Raw genomic sequence first — 24157 nt, forward strand, 5'->3', positions numbered from 1 at the left:
GAATCCTCCCTCCAACTGGACGGACATGGTCTTGCAGAACCATACTAGGAAGACTTGGGTGCTGTGGGAGAAGGGTCTGGGTGGTGGCCGACCTCTGGTCAGACCCTCTGGGTCTCATGGTACCACGACCTTGTCCTCGCTCGAGATACTGTGAAGCCGGAGTACGGTGGCTAACCTGTGGCAGGCGTGGTACTGCACCCCTTCCGAAGCCTCGGAAGGGTCGATAGACAGACTGCTGACGAGCCGGCGATGAGAGGCCCAAGGATCTGGCCGTAGCTCGAGAATCCTTGAACCTCTCAAGCGCAGAGTCTGCCTTCTCACCAATAAGGCGAGAGCTATTGAAAGGCATGTCCAGCAAACTCGACAGGACATCCCCTGAAAAGCCAGTGGAACGTAGCCAGGAGTGGCGACAGAGGGCCACCGTAGATGAAATCGATTTGCCCAGCGAGTCAGTTGTGTCCAAACCACCCCTGATGGCAAACTTGGCTGCATCTCTCCCATCATTTACAGCCTGGGTGAAAGTGTACTGTATGCCCTCCGGGACCTGGGGCAGCACTTGTACCACTGTATCTCAAAGTATGGGAAATATGGCCCAATAGGCAAGAGGTGTTTACCGACCTCAATGCCAGGCTGGAGGAAGAAAACAACTTCTTTCAAAGTTGGTCCAGCCTCTTGGATTCCCTATCCAGAGGGGCGGAAGGGAAGGCACCACGGGAAGTAGAGGGTTGGACCACAAAGCTCTCCGGGGTGAGGTGGTGGGTGAGGAAACTAAGGTTGTTTGAAACTGGTCTATAGCGGCGGCCTATTGCCCTATTCACACAAGCCCCTGTGCTGGGTTTGGACCATACTCTCAGAAGGACATCTGTGAGGGCTTCATTGAAAGGTAACATCGGCTCCGATGTAGCAACCCCTGACTGAAGCACCTCCGTCATGATATTTGGCCTGACTAGCACCGTACGCAAGTCTAGGTCCAAGACCTCAGCTGCCATACACACCCCATAGCATAAGATGCACCCTCCTCTGTAGCCACAGCAGGAGGAGAGAGCATGCCAGCATCTGGAGAAGTATCCAGTCCACTGGCTTCCCCTAGATCCTCATACCAGTCCTGTTCATGCTCCAATCCATACTTTAAAGGTCCTCAGACTCCTCCTACTCCTCTCCTCTACCTTGCTGTTCTGAATAAGCCTCAGGCACTGATCTGGGCCTAATCTGCGTCGAAGTCGGAATCGGCGTCGTACAACGTCATTCCAGCTCCAGATCATCAGGAATGAGGATGGGACTTCCACCAGCAGTGGGCGCCAGTGGTGGAGGGAGCGTCGACATCGGGCCCGGCGTCGGAGGTCGACTGTGAGAAACCTGCGCCGGTCCTGTCCCACTAACGGATCCTGGGGTCCCCAACGACACTGACGTCGAATCTGGTGGGGCCCCTGCTGACCCCCTGGGGCCAAAGACCCACCCGAGGGTGCAGCCCGCTCAAAAACAAGGCACATAGCCTCGTAAAATTCTTTAATTTGAGCGGGGGTCATCGCTCCAGTTCCCGGAATGGGGGAGGACGTGGAGCTCGTCTGGCGACGGCTCAGTGGAGCCGTGCTCAGAATGTCGATGTTCCCTAGACGCCTTGTCGGGCGTGGCGAAGTTCAAGTCCACTTGGACTTCTTCTTTTTGTGCCTCTTACCTGAATGCCCCGATGTAAGGAAATGCCTCCTTGGCATGGTTACCCCCTGACTTTTTGCTTTGCTGATGCCAAGTTATGATTTGAAAGTGTGCTGAGGCCTGCTAACCAGGCCCCAGCACCAGTGTTCTTTCCCTAACCTGTACCTTTGTTTCCACACTTGGCAGACCCTGGCATCCAGGTAAGTCCCTTGTAACTGGTACCCCTGGTACCAAGGGCCCTGATGCCAGGGAAGGTCTCTAAGGGCTGCAGCATGTCTTATGCCACCCTGGAGACCCCTCACTCAGCACAGACACACTGCTTGCCAGCTTGTGTGTGCTGGTGGGGAGAAAATGACTAAGTCGACATGGCACTCCCCTCAGGGTGCCATGCCAACCTCACACTGCCTATAGGCATAGATAAGTCACCCCTCTAGCAGGCCTTTCAGCCCTAAGGCAGGGTGCACTATACCATAGGTGAGGGCATAGGTGCATGAGCACTACGCCCCTACAGTGTCTAAGCAAAACCTTAGACATTGTAAGTGCAGGGTAGCCATAAGAGCATATGGTCTGGGAGTCTGTCAAACACGAACTCCACAGCACCATAATGGCTACACTGAAAACTGGGAAGTTTGGTATCAAACTTCTCAGCACAATAAATGCACACTGATGCCAGTGTACATTTTATTGTATAATACACCCCAGAGGGCATCTTAGAGATGCCCCCTGAAACCATACCCGACTACCAGTGTGGGCTGACTAGTTTTAGCAGCCTGCCACACACCAGACATGTTGCTGGCCACATGGGGAGAGTGCCTTTGTCACTCTGTGGCTAGTAACAAAGCCTGTACTGGGTGGAGATGCTTCTCACCTCCCCCTGCAGGAACTGTAACACCTGGCGGTGAGCCTCAAAGGCTCTCCCCCTTTGTTTCAGCACCCCAGGGCACTCCAGCTAGTGGAGTTGCCCGCCCCCTCTGGCCACGGCCCCACTTTTGGTGGCAAGGCCGGAGGAGATAATGAGAAAAACAAGGAGTCACTGGCCAGTCAGGACAGCCCCTAAGGTGTCCTGAGCTGAGGTGACTCTGACTTTTAGAAATCCTCCATCTTGCAGATAGAGGATTCCCCCAATAGGATTAGGGATGTGCCCCCCTCCCCTCAGGGAGGAGGCACAAAGAGGGTGTAGCCACCCTCAGGGCTAGTAGCCATTGGCTACTAACCCCCCAGACCTAAACACACCCCTTAATCGAGTATTTAGGGGCTCCCAGGACCTAGTAATAGAGATTCCTGCAGCCTAAGACAAAGAAGGACTACTGACCTGAAAGCCCTGCAGAGAAGACGGAGACACCAACTGCTTTGGCCCCAGCTCTACCGGCCTGTCTCCCCACTTCAAGAAAAACTGCAACAGCGAAGTGTTCCACAGGGTCCAGCGACCTCTGAAGCCTCAGAGGACTACCCTGCATCTAAAAGGACCAAGAACTCCCGAGGACAGCGGCTCTGCTCCAAAGAAGAAACATCTTTGCAACAAAGAAGCAACTTTTAAAGAACACACGTTTCCCGCCGGAAGCGTGAGACTTAGCACTCTGCACCTGACGCCCCTAGCTCGACCTGCGGAGAACCAACACTACAGGAAGGACTCCCCGGCGACTACGACCCTGTGAATAGCCAGAGTCGACCCCCCTTACCTCCCCCAGCGACGCCTGCAGAGGGAATCCAGAGGCTCCCCCTGACCGTGACTGCCTGCTTCAAAGAACCCAACGCCTGGTAAAGACAATGCACCCGCAGCCCCAGGACCTGAAGGATCCGATCTCCAGTGCATAAGCGACCCCCAGGTGGCCCTCTCCCTTGCCCAGGTGGTGGCTACCCCAAGGAGCCCCTCCCTTGCCTGCCTGCTTCGCTGAAGAGACCCCTGGGTCTCCCATTGAACTCCATTGTAAACCTGACGCCTGTTTGCACTCTGCACCCGGCCACCCCTGTGCCGCTGAGGGGGTACTTTTTGTGCTGACTTGTGTCCCCCCCGATGCCCTACAAAACCCCCCTGGTTTGCCCTCTGAAGACGCGGGTACTTGCCTGCTGGCAGACTGGAACCAGGGCACCCCCTTCTCCATTGAAGCCTATGCGTTTTGGGCACCACTTTGACCTCTGCACCTGACCGGCCCTGAGCTGCTGGTGTGGTAACGATGGGCTACCTTGGACCCAACTTTGAACCCTGTAGGTGGTTTACTTACCTGCAAACCTAACAAACACTTACCTCCCCCAGGAACTGTTGAAAATTGCACTAAGTTTCCAGTTTTAAAATAGCTTATTGCCATTTGTATGAAAACTGTATATGCTATTTTGCTAATTAAAAGTTCCTAAAGTTCCTAAGTGAAATACCTTTCATTTAAAGTATTGATTGTAAATCTTGAACCTGTGGTTCTTAAAATAAACTAAGAAAATATATTTTTCTATATAAAAAACTATTGGCCTGGAATTGTCTTTGAGTGTGTGTTCGTCATTTATTGCCTGTGTGTGTACAACAAATGCTTAACACTACCCTCTGATAAGCCTACTGCTCGACCACACTACCACAAAATAGAGCATTAGAATTATCTCTTTTTGCCACTATCTTACCTCTAAGGGGAACTCTTGGACTCTGTGCATGCTATTTCTTACTTTGAAATAGTACATAAAGAGCCAACTTCCTACACCAGCACAAAGAAGATCCAAGGCACAAGAATTGCGGACCTGCTACATCAAGAAAAGGCACCAAACCCTGCCTTCTGCACCCAGGACCCGACAATCACCACTGCGGAGAACCTGGACATTGGACTGACCTCAACAAACCCATAGGACCTCCAGGCTTCACCAATGCCCAAGAACTCCCTCCAGACTGGAAGTACTACTCTGCAACAACCAAAGAACCAACAAGCCAATGCACATCACTTCACTGACCAACCGATATATACCGAACCGGAAGTCACAGCCGGACCCCACAAAACACCGACAGCCAGTAGGACAAACCCCTCCAGTGGCCAAATCGTGCCAATACCCTTGGTACTGGTCAGCTTACGTCTGACACCAGGAAAACCAGCTCGCCCGAGCTGAAAAAGGACCAGGAGGGAGCCCTAGTCGAGGGACTTAAGGAACACCGCGGACCTCCTGCCAGAGTGCCCCCTTTGTCCCGTAGGTGACCTTCAAAAAGACCTACCTCCAGATCCAATGGCATTTTTGCACACAGCCTCTGGCTCACCGATTCGCTCTGCACCTGGCCGACCAGTGCCCCGCAACGAAGAACCAGCTGTGTTGCCCCAAGGGTCCCTCACCCCTTGCGACCTCAACACTACAAGGGGACCCCAAGGAATCACCTTTACGTTGAGCAAAGCAGACCTTTTCCAAGTGGTCCCGGTCAGTGGCTCTGCACCAGCTCCAAGAGACTTTTCACTGCTGCTCACGCCGGAACCGGGAGCCACCCAAACGTCTCCTGCTGGCACAGCGTGCCCACCGACTACCTCGACAAACCTGCAAAAGCAGAAATTGGTAAAGAAACTGTGTTATTTTATATACCCTTTTAAAGTTGACTTCCTATTTATTCCTACGGTGCATAATTACGCATAGAAAGACTGCATTTATTAAAACTTCAAAAATCCCTATCTTCAAAAGTTCTTAACTAATTTTGGTAATCTTGGTAATTATATAAAAATCTGAAGTATTTTTGTAAATTGGTCTCGAGCTATTCCTTTGAGTGTGAGTTGCATGAGTGATACTGTGAGTTCAACAAATGCCTTGCAATTCTCCAAGATTAGCCTAACTGCTCGACCAAGCTATCTAAAAAATGTGAGCATTAGGTGATCTAGTTTTTACTTCTGAGCATGTGATTGCCTGGACTCCCTGCACAGTGTGTCTAGCTTTGCACACTACACAGAGGGCCAGCCTCCTACACTATTCCAAAGGCTGATAGACAAATTAGGTGCAACAAAGTTGCAGGATACTTTTTTTGCCAGGATACTGGCAAATTCGTATGGCACCAGGAGTAAAAGAAACAATTGCATTCTCTACACCTGAACGGCATTATCAGTTCACTATTATGCCCTTTGGTTTAAAGAATTCCCCGGCCACCTTCCAAAGGTTGGTGATTCAAGTCCTTGCTGGCTTGGAGTCATACAATGCAGCATATCTAGATGATATTGCTTTAGCTCCTGGCAGGATCACCTGGTCCATCTGTGGAAGGTTTTGTAGGCTCTGCAATCTGCAGGCCTCACTATTAAGGCATCCAAATGCCAGATAGGGCAGGGCGCTGTGGTGTACTTGGACCACCTTGTAGGTGGAGGCCATGTACAACCCTAACAGCCCAAGATCCAGACAATTCTGCACTGGGCGCTCCAAAGTCCCAGACTCAAGTCAGGGCATTCCTTGGCTTGACTGGTTATTACAGGAGGTTTGGGAAGGGGTATGGATTCATTGTGACCCCCCCCCCCCCAACAGAACAGACCCCTAAGAAAATGCCCAAGAAAGTAAACTGGAATGTTAGTTGTCAAAAGGCCTTTGACACCCTGAAGGAGGCAATGTGCTCTGCACCAGTTCCCAAATCTTCAGACTACTCTAAGCAGTTCAATGTGCAGACACATGCCTCTGAACACGGGATAGGAGCAGTCCTGTCCCAAACCAACGACGGCCATGACCAGCTTGTTTCTTTCATTAGCAGGTTACTTCCCAGGGAACAGCGCTGGAGTGCCATTGAGAGGGAGAGGCCCTTGCTGTGGTTTGGTCCCTGAAAAAGTTGAGAACATACTTGTTTGGTACTCACTTTATTGTTCAAACTGACCACAGACTTCTCAAATGGCTAATGCAAATGAAAGGTGAGAACACTAAACGTTTGACGTGGTCCATCTCCCACAGGGAATGGACTTTACAGTGGATCATAGACGTGGGACTGCCCATGCCAAAGCAGATGGACATTCCAGGTTTTCCACTTAGACAATGAAGACTCTCTTGGGAAAGGTTAGTCTCATCCTCTTTTGTTTGGGAGGGGGATGTGTAGGAAAGTGCCTCTTTTGGCATGGTTACCCTCCACTTTTTGCCAGGTATTGATGCTAACTTGACTGTGTGTGCTGGGATCCTGCTCACCAGTCCCCAGCACCACAGTTCTTTCACTAAACTGTACCATTGTCTCCACAACTGGCACACCCCTGGGCACACAGCTAAGCCCCTTGTAAAAGATACCAGTGGTACCAAGAGCTCCGTGACCAGGAAGGGTCCCTAAGGGCTACAGCACGTACTACCCTAAGGGACCCCTCACCAAGCACATGCACACTGCATTGCAGATTGTATGTGTGGCTGAGGAGAAAAAGGCAAAGTCGACATGGCATCCCTTTCAGGGTGCCATGCCCACAAAACACTGCCTAAGGCATAGGTAAGTCCCCCTTCTAGCAGGCCTTACAGCCCTAAGATAGAGTGCACTATACCACAGGTGAGGGCATAGCTGCATGAGCATTATGCCCCTGTAGTGTTTAAGTCCATTCTTAGACATTGTAAGTGCAGTGTGTCCAAATTAAGTACAAGGGGTGAGAGTTTGCCATTACGAACTCCGCAGCTCCATGATGGCTTCACTGAAAGTTGGGAAGCTTGGTATCAAACATCTCAGCACAATAAACCCACACTGATGCCAGTGTTTGATTTATTGTACATTGCACACAGGGGTCATCTTAGAGATGCCCCCTGCATTTTACCCAACTCTTCATTGTAAGGCTGATCAGTCTGTGCCAGCCTGCACTAAACAGGCCCCATGAGGTGAGAGCCTTTGTACTCTGTGGGGTCAGGAACAAAGCATGCTCTGGATGGAGGAGTTTTACACCTCCCCCATGCAGGAACTGTAACACCTGGCGGTGCGCCTCAAAAGCTTAGGCCTCCTATTACAGTGCCCCAGAGCACTCCAGCTAGAGGAGATGCCCGCCCCCCGGGACCAAGCCCCACTTTTGGCGGAAACTCCAGCGGAAAAATTAGGAAAAACAAGGAGGAATGGCCACTTCAGCTGGGACCGTCCCTAAGGTGTCCAGAGGTGAAGTGACCACATCCTCCATATTAGTTTGGAGGAAAGGGACTAATAGTGTCAGGAATGTGCCCCCTCTCCAAAGGGAGTGGGTACAGGAAGGGTGTAGCCACCCTCAGGGACAGTAGCCATTGACTACTGTCCTCTGACCCCTGTAACACCCCTAAACCTTGCTCACGAGATTCCCGGCGACGTCATGAAGACAAAGAAAGAAAGAAGGACTGCTAAGAGTTACCCAGCAGTGAAGACTCCAGATGACAAATGACTTGGCCCCAGCCCTACCGGCCTGTCTTCAGCTTCAAAGACCCATTGCTTCAAGAAGGTGTCACATCCTGCAAGACCAGCGACCTCTACAAACCTCGAGGACTGCCTGCCCTGCAGAGGACCAGGAACTCCTGAAGACAGCAGCCCTGTCCAGAAGAAACCACCTAAAGAACTCCAGACCCACGCGGGTCCACAAGTCCTCCCCACTCTGCACCCAATGTCCATGGCCAGAGTCCAGGTGCCCCACCAGTCCAGAGAATGTCCCCAAGTGATTATAAGATGAGTCCATTCTGGGTTGACCCCTCTTGGCCAACACGATGAGGCCTGCAGCCTGAATCCGGAGGACTCCCCTGACCGGGACTGGATCCGACGAAGATTTCCAATGCCCAAGGAGACCCCCGCACCCACAGACCCTTGCCTTGGGGAATCTGACCGATGGTCCAGAAACGTCCAGCTGGTGCCTCTCTCTTGCCTCTCCAACCTTTGGTTTCCCAGAACTGATCCTCTGGACCCAACCTGCAGAATCTTTTGTAACCCCCTGGATCCCCACATTTAAAAGCATTGGACACCCAGCTCTGTGTTTGCACCCAGCTGCCCCTGTGCCCGGAGAGCCCCTGTGCCGCTGTTAAACCTCTGGGGAACACCTGGACTTTGTGCACACTATACCTCATTTTGGTATAGTCTACATAGAGCCAGCTTCCTACAGAAATCACAAACCATAGTAAAATAAAGGGTACCGAAACATTAGGCCAATGCCAACAGACTGAGTATCCCACAATCAGGACACTGATATCAGAGGCTTAAAGAACACGTTACTTACCTTCGGTAACGCATTATCTGGTAGAGACTATCTAGCTGCAGATTCCTTACCTTAGAATTTCTTGGTGTCAGCTTGGAACCCAATTTTTTTTGCTGAGCAGTATCCTGTGCGTGCCGTCGGGTGGCATTGTTTGGATCTGCGTGGCATTGTCGGCGTTGTTGGAGCCGTCTGTGATGTCACTGTCACCTATAAAGGCACCACCCCGGCACATGTATGTCAGTTCTTTTCCTTCCGCGCCGGTTAAGCGCAGATCCGGATTCGAGCTACACTGTGCCTTTTTTTGCCAGGCCTTTTTTCAACCTATTTGTTGACGCTTTTTCAAGTCTGTGCGAAGATGTCATCGAGGAAGACGGGGTTCAAACTGTGTGATGCATGCTATCGCGCCATGTCCGTGACAGACTCCCATCAGGTGCCTTGACAGAGACCACGACTCGAAGTCGTATTCGACTGCCAGGCCACAGCCCTCAAAGCTTTGAGAGAGCGGTCTCTGAAGCTCACGGCGGCCCTGTGCAACTCCTAGGAGGTCACAGTCCTGATCGAGGAGGTGGTTGCGGGACTGCTCCATGAGCCCTAAGTCCTCCTGGTCATATTCAAGGTCCTCCAGGCACTCGGGGAAGAGGCACAAAAAGAAGAAGTCCAAGTGGACTTCGACTTCGCCACAACAGACAGGCTTAAAAGAAGACAGCAGGTGTGAAAAACTTAGCTGAAGTACGGAACCAAGGGTAAATTACATATTCCTCTATGGGCAAAGTGGACCTATAGAAGAGCAACGATCAGAGAGTATCCTATAGAAGAGCAACGATCAGAGAGTATTGAAAATAGTGTTGCCATAGGAAACTGGAGACATGAAAATCACCAGAAGGCAGAAGACAAAGCACACCTACCACTTTCATCATAGTAATATACATGGGCAGTTTCCAAAGGAATTAAGGAACACAGAAAATCCCCTATGAAATAAGGAATTCAGCAATAACACAGAGACACTGCTAGTACTCCAGAGGGTAGAAATATATGACACCCTGTAGAGCAGAGTGAAGTAAACGGTCTAGGGAGACCAGGATCACAGGGAGTAACCAATCCTTATGGCGAGCTAAGTCCCAGAAAGACTGAGCCATAATGTTCAAGGAACATACTGAAACTACCAGCTATCCACCATAAGATGGAAGAGAGCCATAAACACAAAAGATGGCTATAGGACAATTCATAAGGAATTAATATGTAGACACCATGAAGCCTTGAGTCGCATATGGTCTAATGCATGAAAGACACCTGCAATCGCTAAGGCAGAGGACCTTGTCTCTAAACGATAAGTATCACACATCACCTTGCAGTGAAAAGTAATTATAAGGACAACAGAGTCGGGGGCACTAGAGAAGAGTGCCATGAGCATGACCTGTACAGACTAGTAATGTAGGCAAGAGGCCACAAAGAACACCAGCAGAATACAAGGATAAAGGAAAAATCCCACCCTACACAGAACACAAGGAGGAATTTGAGTCCCTGTATCACCAGTGGTATAAATACTGCTGAGGTATAGCGAAAGAGTTCACTAAAGAAGTGCAACTACGCATGGATGCAGAATGATGCTACCATGTGTCACACTGTTCTGCATGGAAAAGTACAAGTCCCCCATTAGAGGTAGAACAACAGTAGAAAGAGAAGCATAAGTAATACTTCAAGACTAAAGCAAACCCGAAATGAGTGATTCATCGTAAGAAAGCTCCTGGGCACAACAGTGAGTCATGAATAGCTGCTCCCAGAGAGCCAGAAGCAGAAGTTCCTTATAAAGGATACAAAAGGTAACACAAATGTACCTAATAATGCTTACTATGAACACAGAAGCAGCTCAGCTCAGAGCAGTGAACATATCTTACAATTAACTATCTCTCGGGATGAAGCCCATCATCAGAGCAAAGAAAAAAACCCTGTTCCAACGGTGTCAAACCCACTTAGGGCCACAAAGAAAAACCCTTGCAAATAGTGGAAGCGAACAGCTGTCATCGACGGTCGTAATAAATAATAGAAATACCTGTAGAAAGCAGGAACACTGCACTGGGTGCCACCAGAAGGTGTAATGGTTCAGCAAAAAAAGGGAAGCCAAAACTTGTATGCAACAGAAATTATAGAACTCCACTAGGGAAGGGGTTCATCTATAAGTACAAGAAGATACATATCTAAGAGTCTTTTCCACCCGGACTGTCCCTAAAGCGCTGCATTGCAGAATCGGCTTGTGTGCCGAACAGGCGGGTGCCATCAAAGGGCGTGACTTCCAAAGTGGAGCGGACAGCCTCCGAAGAGCAAGAGTGGCATAATCAGGCAAAACGACACAGTGCAACCGAATGAGCCATAGCCCGGCCCACTAAGGCTGTGGGAACTATACCACATTTTATGGCAAACTTAGCTGCCTCACGCCCATTCTGGAATGTCTGGGCAGGTTTGCCCCAAGTTCCTACAGAAGGGAAGATAGCACGTGTGCCACTGAAACCAACAAACCATGGAAAAAGCAGCCCAGAACACAAGCAGTGTTTAATTACCGTAGCGCTGAGCTGGTGAGGATAAAATACTACATCCACAACTATCCAGCCATCTAGGCCTTTGGTCTTGAGGAACTTGAGGAAGGACGATGGGGTCAGAAGAGGTTGTGGCAGCCTGCACCACAAAACTCCTCAGAGTTGGTTGCTGGGAAACATAAGCCAGATACCCACGAGTGGGCCGGTGTCTATGGGCTATGGATCGGTCCACAGGAGCCACCGTAGCAGGCTTAGCCCAGGGCCCTAAAAAAGATCATATAGGGCTTCACTATATGGAAGTATAGGCTGTATACCTGTTTGGCCCAGGTGACGCACTGTTATTAAATGGTCAGTAGTCCACTCCAAAGACGGAAGCTGCAAACCTAGTACCACAGCTGCCCTTTTCAGCACCTCCCCAAAGGAAGTATCAAGGCTCGGTCGGGAAAGGAGGTCCGAAGCAGGTGAGGACTCAAGGCCACTTGCCTCACCCAGCTCTGTCAACCAACTACCCTCTACCCTTTGGCAACCTCAGCTCCAAAAGTATATTCTGCCGAAGGAAAAACAGCTGTAGACCGTGTAGGAAGATTGAAGGTTTCTGAGCTGGACTGGATCACTGGCGCTGCACCTAATGCCAGCTGGCATCCTTGTGTCGGCGTGGGAGCCGATGTCAGCTGATCAAAGTTTGGCGCCACAAGTGGAAACACCGAAGGGCTGTGCTCCGGCCCGGATTAGAGTCCAGATCCAGAGGGCCCAACTGACACTGAGGGCAAACCCGCCTGCACAGATTCAGTTAGGATACCTGTAACCTCCTTGGGGCTCGAAGGAGCACCAGAGGGAGGGACTGAAGATTTTATGGAGGGAATTATAATAATACCGCATCTGGGCCAGAATCACCCTGGCTCCAGGAAAAAAGGGGGAGACTCAGGGTGGACTTGTGCGCCAACTCCACATCCGTAGGCTGGGAGGGGGAATCAGGAATGAAGGACTTACTTGACGTTGGTAAATGTTGTGACGTAGACCGCCCGTGTTTGGAAATCTTCTTCTCCTACACTGAGGGTAACTTGCGTTTGTGGGATCAGCACCTGGAACAGACTGGCAATCGCTCCTGGGACCAAAAACGAGACAGACGGCGACGCAAGTCCTCTGCCAGACAGATCATCAGGATCTTCATACGCCGTTCCCACAATGCCTTCGGACAAAGGTGAGGGCAAGAGCCTCAGTCCTCTGAGTCGTGGTGCTTCCTGAGACACCACATACAAACAGTATGAGGATCCGTGGTCAACATCCGCCTGCAGGACCCACAAGGTTTAAACCCAGAGGTCATGAAAGAAAATATATAAAGGCACACTGTTCCTTTGTCAAAACATTGTGGAGATAGGCCCCAAAACAGCCAGAGGAACCGCTCTGGACTCGCTTTTGAAGCGCGGAAAAGAAAGACGACATTGCTACAGAGTCACACAACACCCTCTTCCAATGTACAGAGGTACTGCTGGAAATACATTCCAGATCCAGCCTGGTGCCTGGGGAAGAATTCCAAGGTAAGGGATCTGCAGCTAAATGTCTCTATTAGATATAACCTGCCTGCTCTTTGATCCTGTACACTCTTTATAATTCAGCTGCGGTGTTACTGCATAAACCTCTAGAATTTGTCTAAGACTGCCATCTACGGCATGTTTGATTCACATAATGTAATTTCTGCACCCTTCCCTTCCAAGCAGATTCACTGTATGTGATTGAAAGGAGCAGGATGGAACAATTAAGCTGAACATTTGTATATATATATATATATATATATATATATATATATATATATATATAAAAATGTTCTCAAAATCTCACAGGTGTACTACCATTTTTCAAATAAAGTCTTAGACACGGTATGCCCAATAACTCAGTGGAACAAGAGAACGGGGAGTGGTTGCTTGGGTGGGTGGGGGTTGGGTGGTAGGGTTGGTGGGAGGTCATCCCCCCCCAATCCACTGACTAAAAGTGAGCTTCCTTGCTTGTAAGGACCTGTATAAGGCAGCTATTTATTCCTCATTACTTTAGAAGTTCATCAGCTCTTACTTTGCTTGGAACAACAACAATGGGAGATGTGACGGTACAGTGGGCAGTACAACTGAGACCCTTGTTAAAAAAGAAAAAATATGGGCACCTGCACTTTTTTTTATTTATAAATTAAGCACTGGAGAAAAGGTTGAGAGAAACAACTGGGGAAAAATCCAGTGTGTTTGTTAGCTGAAGGCAACAAGAATGGTTGACGAAAAAGACACATCTGCCCACTTGGATAGCAATTCAATCCAAGCCTCAATCTTAAAGGTGTAGTTTTATTGTTCTACAGCAATAAATCCATAGTGTGAACTCTTGGCTGAACTGTGGAGCTGTCATGGGGCACCCTGGATGATAAATGTACTGTACAAACATGTCTGCACACTGTTACACCCTTGCATTCTTTACTGTACTGCACTACTTTAAAAAAAAGAAACTTGCCAAGACTTCGAAGGAGTATTTTATTTTCTGGACAAATTTTGAGATGACAGCACGCCGTATTATTTTGGAGAAATACATTATGAATTAGCTTGATGCAGAGTACAATACCACAAACTAATGTTCAAAATTGTAAACAAAGCTGGGCTTAGCATAGTTTCCTACAAAGCATCAACATTTCAAATAGTTAAAACAAAGCTTCTGTTTGGTATCTAATATCTGCAGCTAAGATGGTTATGCTGTTAAATTAGATTCTGTTCCACTGGAGAATAATAAAACTTAACATACTCATTGTACATGTATATCATACACTTAACAAAATAGTGTTCCCGGAATCTGATGCTCAGCTTCATGTATATTTGGCTGCTACATGAACAATATGTATCATATTAAATCTTAAAAGTTAAATACAATTTGGGCGTGCATAACCATACTTGCACACATGCACAGATACAAACATACACAAATAAAAACTTTACAAAGATCATTAAACTGGCGTTATAAAGTTTATAACTGTTGCACAAAAGCAACAAAAAGATAAGCATTTAACTTGGGGGATCAACCCATACAAAGTCATAGTTTGGCAACAAAGTTCCTTTTTAACAATTCTGGTCTTTAAAGAGAAACTAAGAGTACAAGCATGATACACAACTTAATGCAATCACAACGTGTTTCTGCACAAGCATGTTTCAAATTCATTTGCAGCTTGTAGTATGTACTGTTTAAGACGTATAACAAAATAGGCAAAAAGTATTCAATTCCAAATGACAGTATGTTATAAACATAGTTCTTTAAAAAAAAAAATAGTGACCAATCATTTGACACAGATATGGAAAACCTTGTGCATGCGCAAGTGGGCTTGTGAACAAAGCGCCTGCTCTTTTAAGCCATACCAACTGGTTCCATATGGTAAAGGTTGATCCCATTTCATTAATGTAAGAACTTGCCATCATTCAATTTTTAGCTATTCTCACACAGTGCATAAGATACTCATGCCTTCCATATCTTCATAGCAGCAAGCCGATCCTGCTACATTCTAAGCAGCACTTCTCGGGGTGAAAAGGAAGAGTATCAGGTGTATAAATAAGAGCCTACAGTATAGAATTCTAGCTACTGCTCAGTATAAAGATGACAAGCACACCATTAAACTTTGCAGCTACTACAGAATACACTTCCTTTAAAAGCAAAACCAAAACATTCCTTCAAAAATAAACCAAGTGCAATTTCTAAAAATAGGCAACAGAAGCCACTGTTGGAACCGGTTCAGGGGAAATCAATGGCTTGAAAAAACAAAGGTTTTAGCATGTAAAATAATACATCTTGACCTGCAAATATATAATACCAAACCATGAGTTCATATGACTCCTTTAGCACAAATATGTGTGAACAATTTTCAGGTTCGATAAAAACATTTGTAGACATTGGGTGTAACTCATACACAGTGCATGTGCATTTAAAAATATAAGTTAAAGACATACTTGGAATAAATTAGCATTTTTTAATATAATTTAGCAATGGTGCGCTTATTACGCACTGAATACATGCATGATTGGGGGGTTACAGTGCAATTTATGTCCCTGCAAAATATACATTTCCTATTCTGAGATTACAGACAATAAAACTTAACTTCACCATTTTGCGACTATTATGCAAAGATTTGTTTAGTAGATAAGCAATGGATGAAAAAAGTTATGGAATATGAGTCGCTACCATTTCAAACAGGTAACAACCATGGCTTCTGGAAACCACAACCTATAGACACAAGCGCATCCATAGACATATACATACTTAGGTATAAATATCTACATTAAAGCTAAAAAAAATAAATTAAAAACACTCACATCAAATGTACAAAGTTGCTATGCTCTTATAAACTGTACAATACATTCAAACTTGTTGGCAGTCTTTCATAGCTTTAATGAGGTCATCTCACTAAAATGAAAAACACAATGTAAGCATTTAACCACTACAACACTAGTACCATTCTTCAATAAATATATATTAACACTGTAGTCACCATATTCTCCTTTTGCAGCATTCAAAAAACAAAAAAGTAGTGCAACTTTCAACTCATCTTTTCCTTTCAACTGTGTTTCTCTAAAGAATATTTTGCCACCAAGGCATATGAGCATATAAGCAAAAACACCACTGGGGAAATATAAAAGGCTCTTATAAGTACGTTACATAGTTCTCAAAATGAGTACATCTTCTAAAAAGACTAGAGAAAAGGTATCAGAAAAATAGATATTAACAAAGATTTCTTTTTCAATATACCTTGGTTTCTATGGCAATCGGACCAAGTTTAAGTTTGGTAGCGGTCAAAAGGCAGCGCAGGGTCTGTTAAAATCAACCCCTATATGCTAATTTTCATATTAGCTTTTGTAATAGCTCTTGAAACGTGGTTATTAAAACACATTACCTACCGCTTCTATTTAAAATCATGTTATCTGCCACGTTCATTTAATGGTCCAAGAGTGTATTAACTTGTCACAAATGGATTACAGCAACACCGTTTTCCCTCTGTCCTTCAGTGATGGTGTGAAGCAGACAACAGGGTTCAAATGATGTTCTTACACGCTTGGTTCTGAGACTGTTTTAACTGGAAGCATTCAGCACTGTCAGCCATGAAGTAACATGTTTTAAGTCAATTCAGAAAATTCGTGAATCACGAAATTACTTATGGCAGGCTATCTGTGTATATGAAACACAGACAGAAAAATCGTTCGCCCAATCTTTAGCGCAGAGTAGGTTTGTAAAAAAACAGACAGAGAAGGAGGGTCAGAGAACGAGGGTCCTCGAAGTGCTGCTGCTTGTGTAGGTGCTCAGGTATTTTCTTGCTTGTTCAGTCATGATCAGTTGATCTTCTGTTTTTCCATAAACCACTGTTTCCCACTCGCCATTTGACTGAAATAAAAAGAACAAGTTTATGAACTCTGCCAATACGTTTCACTGAAATAAACCATATTTTCTGGTCACACATTTCGATATCGAGCTGTACTTTTTTTTACACTGTTTGAAGACAGTCCTATGAGTCAATTTATCAATTATGTACGGTCCATCAAGTATCAACATTTTCTTCACTTCATATTTTAGAAGATCCTGGCTAAGGTTTTAAACTCCCATCATGCATTGTGGCCTCTGACCTATTCTAATCTGCAAAAGCACCCAAGAATAGAGCCCTTTAGAACGAAGGTAAATATAATACAGTATAATTTCTTTGTGATCGGTAACCTGTGACACCTTATTGCCGACTATAGATAAATAACGCCAGATCTTAACTGTAATAAGTTATTACAGTTCAACTCTGATGTCACAATTCCTGCTGCCAGAGGCAGAAGGGAAAGGCAGGTCTGGTCAAGAAGAAGAATTAACGCAGCTGTTAAATGAACGAAAACAATACACAGCTTTTCTTTCTTCTACTCTGTTTTCCTAGTTGCAACAAATGGCAACGTTTATTTTTTGCATTCCTGGTTAATTATAGAGAAGGCATAATGTATCTGCAGGTTTCTAAACTTTCAGAGCTACCGCTGTCATCAGTGATGTCATTTGAGATAACATCAGTTATGTCACTGACCATGTCATGAGTAATGTATAATGTGAGGTCATAAGCAACACATTAGGGGTTGGCTGCATTACGGGGGCACAAGTTAGCTCAGGTAACTAAAACTGCTGAATTTCTATGGTTTTGTAGATGCAAAATGTGAGAGACACACACACACACACACATGTTTAAAAACAGGAAACCACAGAAAATCGCCAGTCTAGTTCAATTAACTAACTATAACTTGCACCCCTGTCATGCACTGCTTACATTGCATAACTACCTTAACAGTCATTGATGTATTTGTTTCCCGCACACCTGTTATTATTTTTAATAATTTCTTCTTGGCAATAATTTTAATTGATCATGCAAACCAATTAATCTGATTTGATATTACTCATGACATGTTAGATTACATAATTGGCTGGTGCAGGGTGCTACATGGTTTGTGGACTGGAAGAACGAGTTACTTACCTTCGGTAACGACTTTTCTGGTGGATACATTAGCTACCTGTGGATTCCTCACCTCATGAATACTCCCATGGCGCCAGCATTCTACGGAAATCTTCTTACTAGTCTCTGCACGTCGACGAGGACGTCACTGTCTCGCACGCGACGCCGTCTGACGTCATACAGGCAATAAGAGGTCCTCGACGACGTGCGGACGTCAGTACCAATCATTTTTTACGTGCATGAGAACAACCAGGCAATGCAATGAAAGAACAAAGCAACATCCATTATAATGTAAAAATACACCACATTGTATGAATAACTGTAAATCTTTTTATGTACATATATATATATATATATATATAAAACTCTCTCTTTTAAAATATATACACACACCAAGTATATACATAAAGATATATAGACATATACCTACATATATATAAATATATTATATATATACATCTATTGCACCCTCAAAGACCAAGAGGAGCACACTCAAGGATTACTTGGCAAGACCATAAAGGCAACGGGGAGGCGGGTGGGACCGTGAGGAATCCACAGGTAGCTAATGTATCCACCAGAAAAGTCGTTACCGAAGGTAAGTAACTCGTTCTTCTGATGGATACAACTACCTGTGGATTCCTCACCTCATGAATAGAGTCCCAAAGCAGTACCACGCCCGGCGGTGGGTGCCTAAATGGTCAAACCAAGAAATCCTGCAGCACTGACCGTGCAAAATGGCCGTCCCTTCTAACCTCAGAATCTAAACAGTAATGTTTTGCAAAAGTGTGAAGGGACGACCAAGTTGCGGCCTTGCAGATGTCGACCACAGGAACACCTCTGGCTAAGGCCGAAGTGGCCGACTTAGCTCTGGTGGAATGAGCTCTAATGCCCTCAGGAGGATCCTTCTTTGCCAAAGAGTAACATATTTTAATGCAAAGAACAACCCACCTGGATAGTGTTCTCTTGTGGACTGCCTTTCCTCTCCTCTTGCCCACGTATCCAATAAACAGCTGATCCTCCAGCCTGAAATCCTTTGTTCTATCGATAAAGAAGCTCAACGCTCTCTTTGGGTCCAGACGGTGCAGTCTTTCTTCCTCTTTGGAAGGATGAGGCGGAGGATAGAACGTGGACAAAGTAATTGCCTGAGCCAAATGGAAGGGTGAAACAACCTTCGGGAGGAAAGCAGCCTTGGTCCTCAACACCACCTTATCCCCATAAAAAGTTGTATAAGGGGGTTTTACTGATAAGGCCTGCAACTCACTCACTCTCCTTGCTGATGTTATAGCTATCAGGAAGACTGTTTTTAAAACCAAATACCTCAAGGGGCAAGAATGCATAGGTTCAAAAGGGGACCCCATAAGGAAAGTCAGGACTAAGGACAAATCCCATTGCGGCATAACGAATGGCTTTGGAGGATATTGATTTAGAAGACCTTTCAAGAATCTGATAACAATAGGGGATTTAAATAAAGATGGTTGGTCTGGAAGACATATGAAGGCTGACAAGGCCGATAAATAACCTTTAATGGTAGCCACTGCACAGCCTTTCTGCGCCAGAGATAGAGCAAAAGACAAAACGTCCGATAGATGAGCATGTAAAGGATCAATCTGCCTCTCTCCACACCACGCAACAAATTTAGACCACCTATTAGCGTAGATAGATTTAGTGGAGTGTCGCCTGGCCGCTAATATAACATCCACTACCTCAGGCGGGAGAGAGAAGGAACTCAGGTTGCCCCGTTCAATCTCCAGGCATGTAGGTGCAGACTCTGGAGGTTGGGGTGTAGAACCTGCCCCTGCGACTGTGAGAGGAGGTCTGCCCTGAAAGGGAGACGGAGCGGCGGGCACGTTGAGAGTTGGAGAAGGTCGGAGTACCACACCCTCCTTGGCCAATCCGGAGCTATTAAGATTACTAGAGCCCGGTCTTGGCGAATCTTCCTCAATACTCGAGGAATCAAGGGTATGGGAGGAAACGCGTAAAGCAACTGGCCGCACCAGGTCATTTGAAACGCGTCCCCCAACGCTTCCTGCATCGGATACTGAAGGCTGCAGAACAACGGACAATGCGCGTTCTCTCGAGTGGCGAACAGATCTACCCGAGGAAACCCCCACTTGTGGAAGATTAAACGGACTTGATCTGGATGGAGACGCCACTCGTGGTCTGCCGAGAAGTGGCGACTGAGACTGTCCGCACGCACGTTCAAGACTCCGGCCAGATGGTTTGCTATCAAGCAAATCCGATGGTCCTTTGCCCAGGACCATAGTCGAAGAGCTTCTCTGCAGAGAAGGTACGACCCCACTCCTCCCTGCTTGTTTATGTACCACATCGTGGTAGTATTGTCCGTTAGGACCTGTACCGACTGACCACGAAGGGAAGGGAGGAAGGCCTTGAGAGCCAGACGTACAGCCCGTAACTCTAACAGATTGATGTGAAAAACCTGTTCCTCTGGAGACCAAAGACCTTTGATCTCCAGATCCCCCAGATGAGCTCCCCACCCTAGAGTGGAAGCATCCGTTATGACTGTGGCCACTGGTGGCGACTGCTGGAACGGCTTTCCTTGTGAAAGATTGTTGCTTGCAATCCACCACTTCAAATCCACAGCAGCATCTCTGGAGATCTTGACAGTACCCTCTAGATCCCCTCTGTGTTGAGACCACTGCCTTCGGAGGCACCACTGAAGAGCCCTCATGTGCCAGCGAGCATGCATGACCAACAGAATGCAGGAGGCAAAAAGACCGAGCAGACGAAGGACCTTGAGGACTGGAACTACCGCTCCATTTCGAAACATTGGAACCAAATCCTGAATATCTTGAATCCGCTGAGGCGGAGGAAAGGCCCGACCCAATGTTGTATCCAGTACTGCCCCTATGAACAGGAGGCGCTGAGAGGGCTCCAGGTGAGATTTGGGCTCGTTCACCGAAAAGCCCAGGTCGAACAACAACTGGGTTGTTGACTGCAGATGACGCAACACAAGCTCCGGGGACTTGGCTTTGATCAACCAATCGTCCAAGTAAGGGAATACTGCTATCCCCTTCCTTCTGAGCTCTGCCGCAACCACCGACATCACCTTCGTGAAGACTCGAGGTGCTGAAGTAAGACCAAACGGAAGGACCGCAAACTGGTAGTGTTGCGATCCCACCACAAACCGGAGATACTTCCTGTGTGACTTGAGTATCGGGATATGAAAGTAAGCATCCTGCAAGTCGACAGACACCATCCAGTCTTCCATGTTCAACGCCAAAAGCACCTGTGCTAGGGTCAGCATCTTGAACTTTTCCTGCTTGAGGAACCAATTCAAGATCCTCAGGTCCAGAATTGGTCTCAAACGACCATCCTTCTTGGGAATCAGGAAATACCTTGAGTAAACTCCTTGACCCCTTTCCTGCTCCGGGACCAACTCCACCGCGCCCTTTAAAAGGAGGACTTCTACCTCCTGTTCTAGCAACAGGAGGTGTTCTTGTGAACAATACGAAGGGCGGGGCGGGATGAGGGGCGGAAACTCCCGAAAGGGAAGGGTGTAGCCTTTTCCCACAACACTGAGAACCCAAGTGTCCGACGTAACAGTCTCCCATTTGGTGAGAAAATGCTGTAATCTTCCCCCTACAGGAGAGGAGTGAGTGGGAAATGGTGGAAGCCTAAGGCTGCTTCCCCTGCTGCACCCCGCCAGAGGATGAGGAAGAGGCAGAGTGCTGCTGAGAGGCTCCCCTGGTGCGGACCCTACCCCTCCCCCTAAAAGATCTATAGGGGTGGGAAGAGGCAGGTTGCTGATATCTTCCCCGAAAGGAAGAGGAGGAAGAGCCACGCCCAAATCCACGAAACCTCCTGAAGAATCTGGAAGAGGCCGTGGAAGAAGGAGCTTGGAGTCCCAACGACTTAGCCGTGGCCCTGCTCTCCTTAAAACGTTCCAAGGCCGAATCAGCCTTAGCCCCAAACAGTTTGTCCCCATCAAACGGGAGATCCAACAATGTGGACTGTACATCTGCCGAAAAGCCCGAGTTACGGAGCCAGGCCTGTCTCCTTTCCACCACAGTTGTGCCCATTGCTCTGGCTACCGAGTCGGTGGTATCCAGTCCCGTCTGGATAATTTGGGTCGCAGCAGCCTGGGCATCAGAGACAAGATCCAAAAGACCCTGGGGAAGCTCTGTAAACGAAGAGGAGATGTCATCCATCAGAGCATGAATATACCTCCCCAGGATACAGGTCGCATTAGTGGCCTTTAACGCCAGACTGCAGGACGAAAAAATCTTCTTCGACTGCGCCTCTAGCTTTTTTGAGTCTCTGTCCCCAGGCACCGTCGGGAAAGAACCAGGCGCTGACTTGGACGAACAGGAGGCCTGCACTACCAAGCTCTCCGGCGTAGGGTGCCTAGATAGGAAACCAGGATCAGTTGGAGCCGTCCGATACCTCCTGGCCACGGCTCTGTGAACTGCTGGGGAAGATGCCGGCCTCTTCCACACCTCTAAAACCGGATCCAGCAGAGCGTCATTAAAAGGTAACAGAGGCTCCGCCGCGGCTGAGGCCGGATGCAACACCTCCGTCAAAAGGTTTTGTTTTGCCTCCACCACCGGCAAAGGCAGGTCCAAAAAACTAGCTGCCTTCCGTACCACTGTATGAAAGGAAGCAGCTTCCTCAGTATATTCCCCCGGGGACGAAAGGTCCCACTCAGGGGAAGTGTCCAGCCCACTGGCCGACTCCAGTCCACGCAGCCCATCACCCGAGTCCTCTAGCTCTCCTTCCTCTAGGGCTCGTTGGTACTCCTGCTCTTCTAGTACCCGGAGAGCACGTCTCCTCGAATGAAGTCGTTGTTCAATACGCGGAGTCGACAATGCCTCCGCCGAAGTCGAAGATCGGCGCCGATCTTCAGAAGCCACCGACGCCGCGTCCGGCGCCACATGTAACTTCGGCGCCGACGAAAGAGCAGCTGAAGCAGATGGACCCACCGGAGTCACAGGCCGAAATCCCGACGTCGACGGGATGGAAATCCCCGGGGCCAATCCTTCTGAAGCCACCGGAGCGGCCACCGGCGCCGACACTGGCGCCGAGCCCACGTTCCCAAACGGGAGAAAGGGCATAAAGGGTGCCGGCCGAAGAGGCGCAGGATCACCCAAAGAAAAGGCCAAAGGCCCAGCCGGAGCACCCCCTGGAGCCATCTGTTGGAAGATGGCATACATCGCATTCAAGAATGCGGAACTATCGGCTCCAGGGGTGGGAAAAGCCGGATACTGGGGTGCCTGTCTCGGAGGCGACCCCGACTCCGGCCTCGGCGTCTGCGCCGGAGAAAACACTTGAGGCTCCAATACCTCAATCACCGACGCCTGTCCAGGCGAAGTTGGTGACGCCGGAGAGGGCAACGGCGTCGAAGGATGCGGCGTCACCGTGGGGCTGACCTCCCATGTCTTTCGGCGCCGATCCGGAGACCTGGAACGAGCCTCCCTTGAATGACGCCGAGATTCTCTACGGCGCCGGGAGTCTCGATGACGCCGATGTTTTGGAGAAGACTTCTTGTGATGCTTCTCCTTTGACTTGGCCATAAACAGCTTCGCCTCACGTTCTTTAAGGGCCTTCGGATTCATGTGCTGACATGAATCACAAGTCGAGACGTCGTGGTCGGAGCTCAAACACCAAAGGCAATCGGAATGAGGATCCGTCACCGACATCTTGCCTCCACACTCACGACAAGGCTTAAATCCAGACTTTCTCTGCGACATTATTTCCACGGAGAAAGAGTACGCAGCAAGATATACACTGTAACCGCAAGAGTAACAGTTGCTCCCTCGAAGATAACCGTTTCGAATGCACGGAAAAAAGGGAACTGACGTCCGCACGTCGTCGAGGACCTCTTATTGCCTGTATGACGTCAGACGGCGTCGCGTGCGAGACAGTGACGTCCTCGTCGACGTGCAGAGACTAGTAAGAAGATTTCCGTAGAATGCTGGCGCCATGGGAGTATTCATGAGGTGAGGAATCCACAGGTAGTTGTATCCATCAGAAACACTTCAACAAGCTACATCTGTGCTCAGTGTTCTATCACAAATCAAGCGATAATGGGCATAATCTTTGGCAACATGCAGGGCACTTAGCATATCTATCACCTCAACCACATTTGATGGAGTTACCCTCGTTTTACTGCTATATACATGCACATCAAACAAAATGACTCCACAGACGTTAATGGAGTCACTTTGAAAACCTTCTAAAAATGTTCTTTGTCTGTACACCTTAATGGGATATCCCCCTTATGGACTTCAGATGACTTGGAATTTTGAGACGTTTGACAGGTATGCATTAGCCACTGATAAGACACCTACAGCCAGGCCCTTTGGACAACCCTACGTAGTTCAGTAAAACACTCTACACACATTTCTGAGACAAGAAATATGGCTTACGCCCTTAGGGCCATGCTTACA

The 24157-nt window shown here is 47.8% G+C and overlaps 1 protein-coding gene and 1 long non-coding RNA gene across 5 annotated transcripts in view; one reads left to right on the forward strand and one right to left on the reverse strand.

Annotated features, from left to right (window-relative positions):
* The window catches only part of LOC138282563 (uncharacterized), an 822484-nt gene that overhangs the window by 16029 nt on the left and 782298 nt on the right, over positions 1–24157 (forward strand). The window lies entirely within an intron of this gene.
* Positions 13772–24157, reverse strand: part of MYBL1 (MYB proto-oncogene like 1) — an 802126-nt gene continuing 791740 nt past the window's right edge. For all 4 annotated transcript variants that reach the window (XM_069220277.1, XM_069220274.1, XM_069220273.1 and 1 more), the window contains one exon: positions 13772–16660. In XM_069220277.1, coding sequence (XP_069076378.1) covers positions 16535–16660 — 126 coding nt within the window. In that variant the 3' untranslated portion in view covers positions 13772–16534. The remainder of the gene's footprint in view (positions 16661–24157) is intronic.

The sequence above is a fragment of the Pleurodeles waltl genome, chromosome 2_2, assembly GCF_031143425.1.
Source record: "Pleurodeles waltl isolate 20211129_DDA chromosome 2_2, aPleWal1.hap1.20221129, whole genome shotgun sequence".
Taxonomy (NCBI): Eukaryota; Metazoa; Chordata; class Amphibia; order Caudata; family Salamandridae; genus Pleurodeles; species Pleurodeles waltl.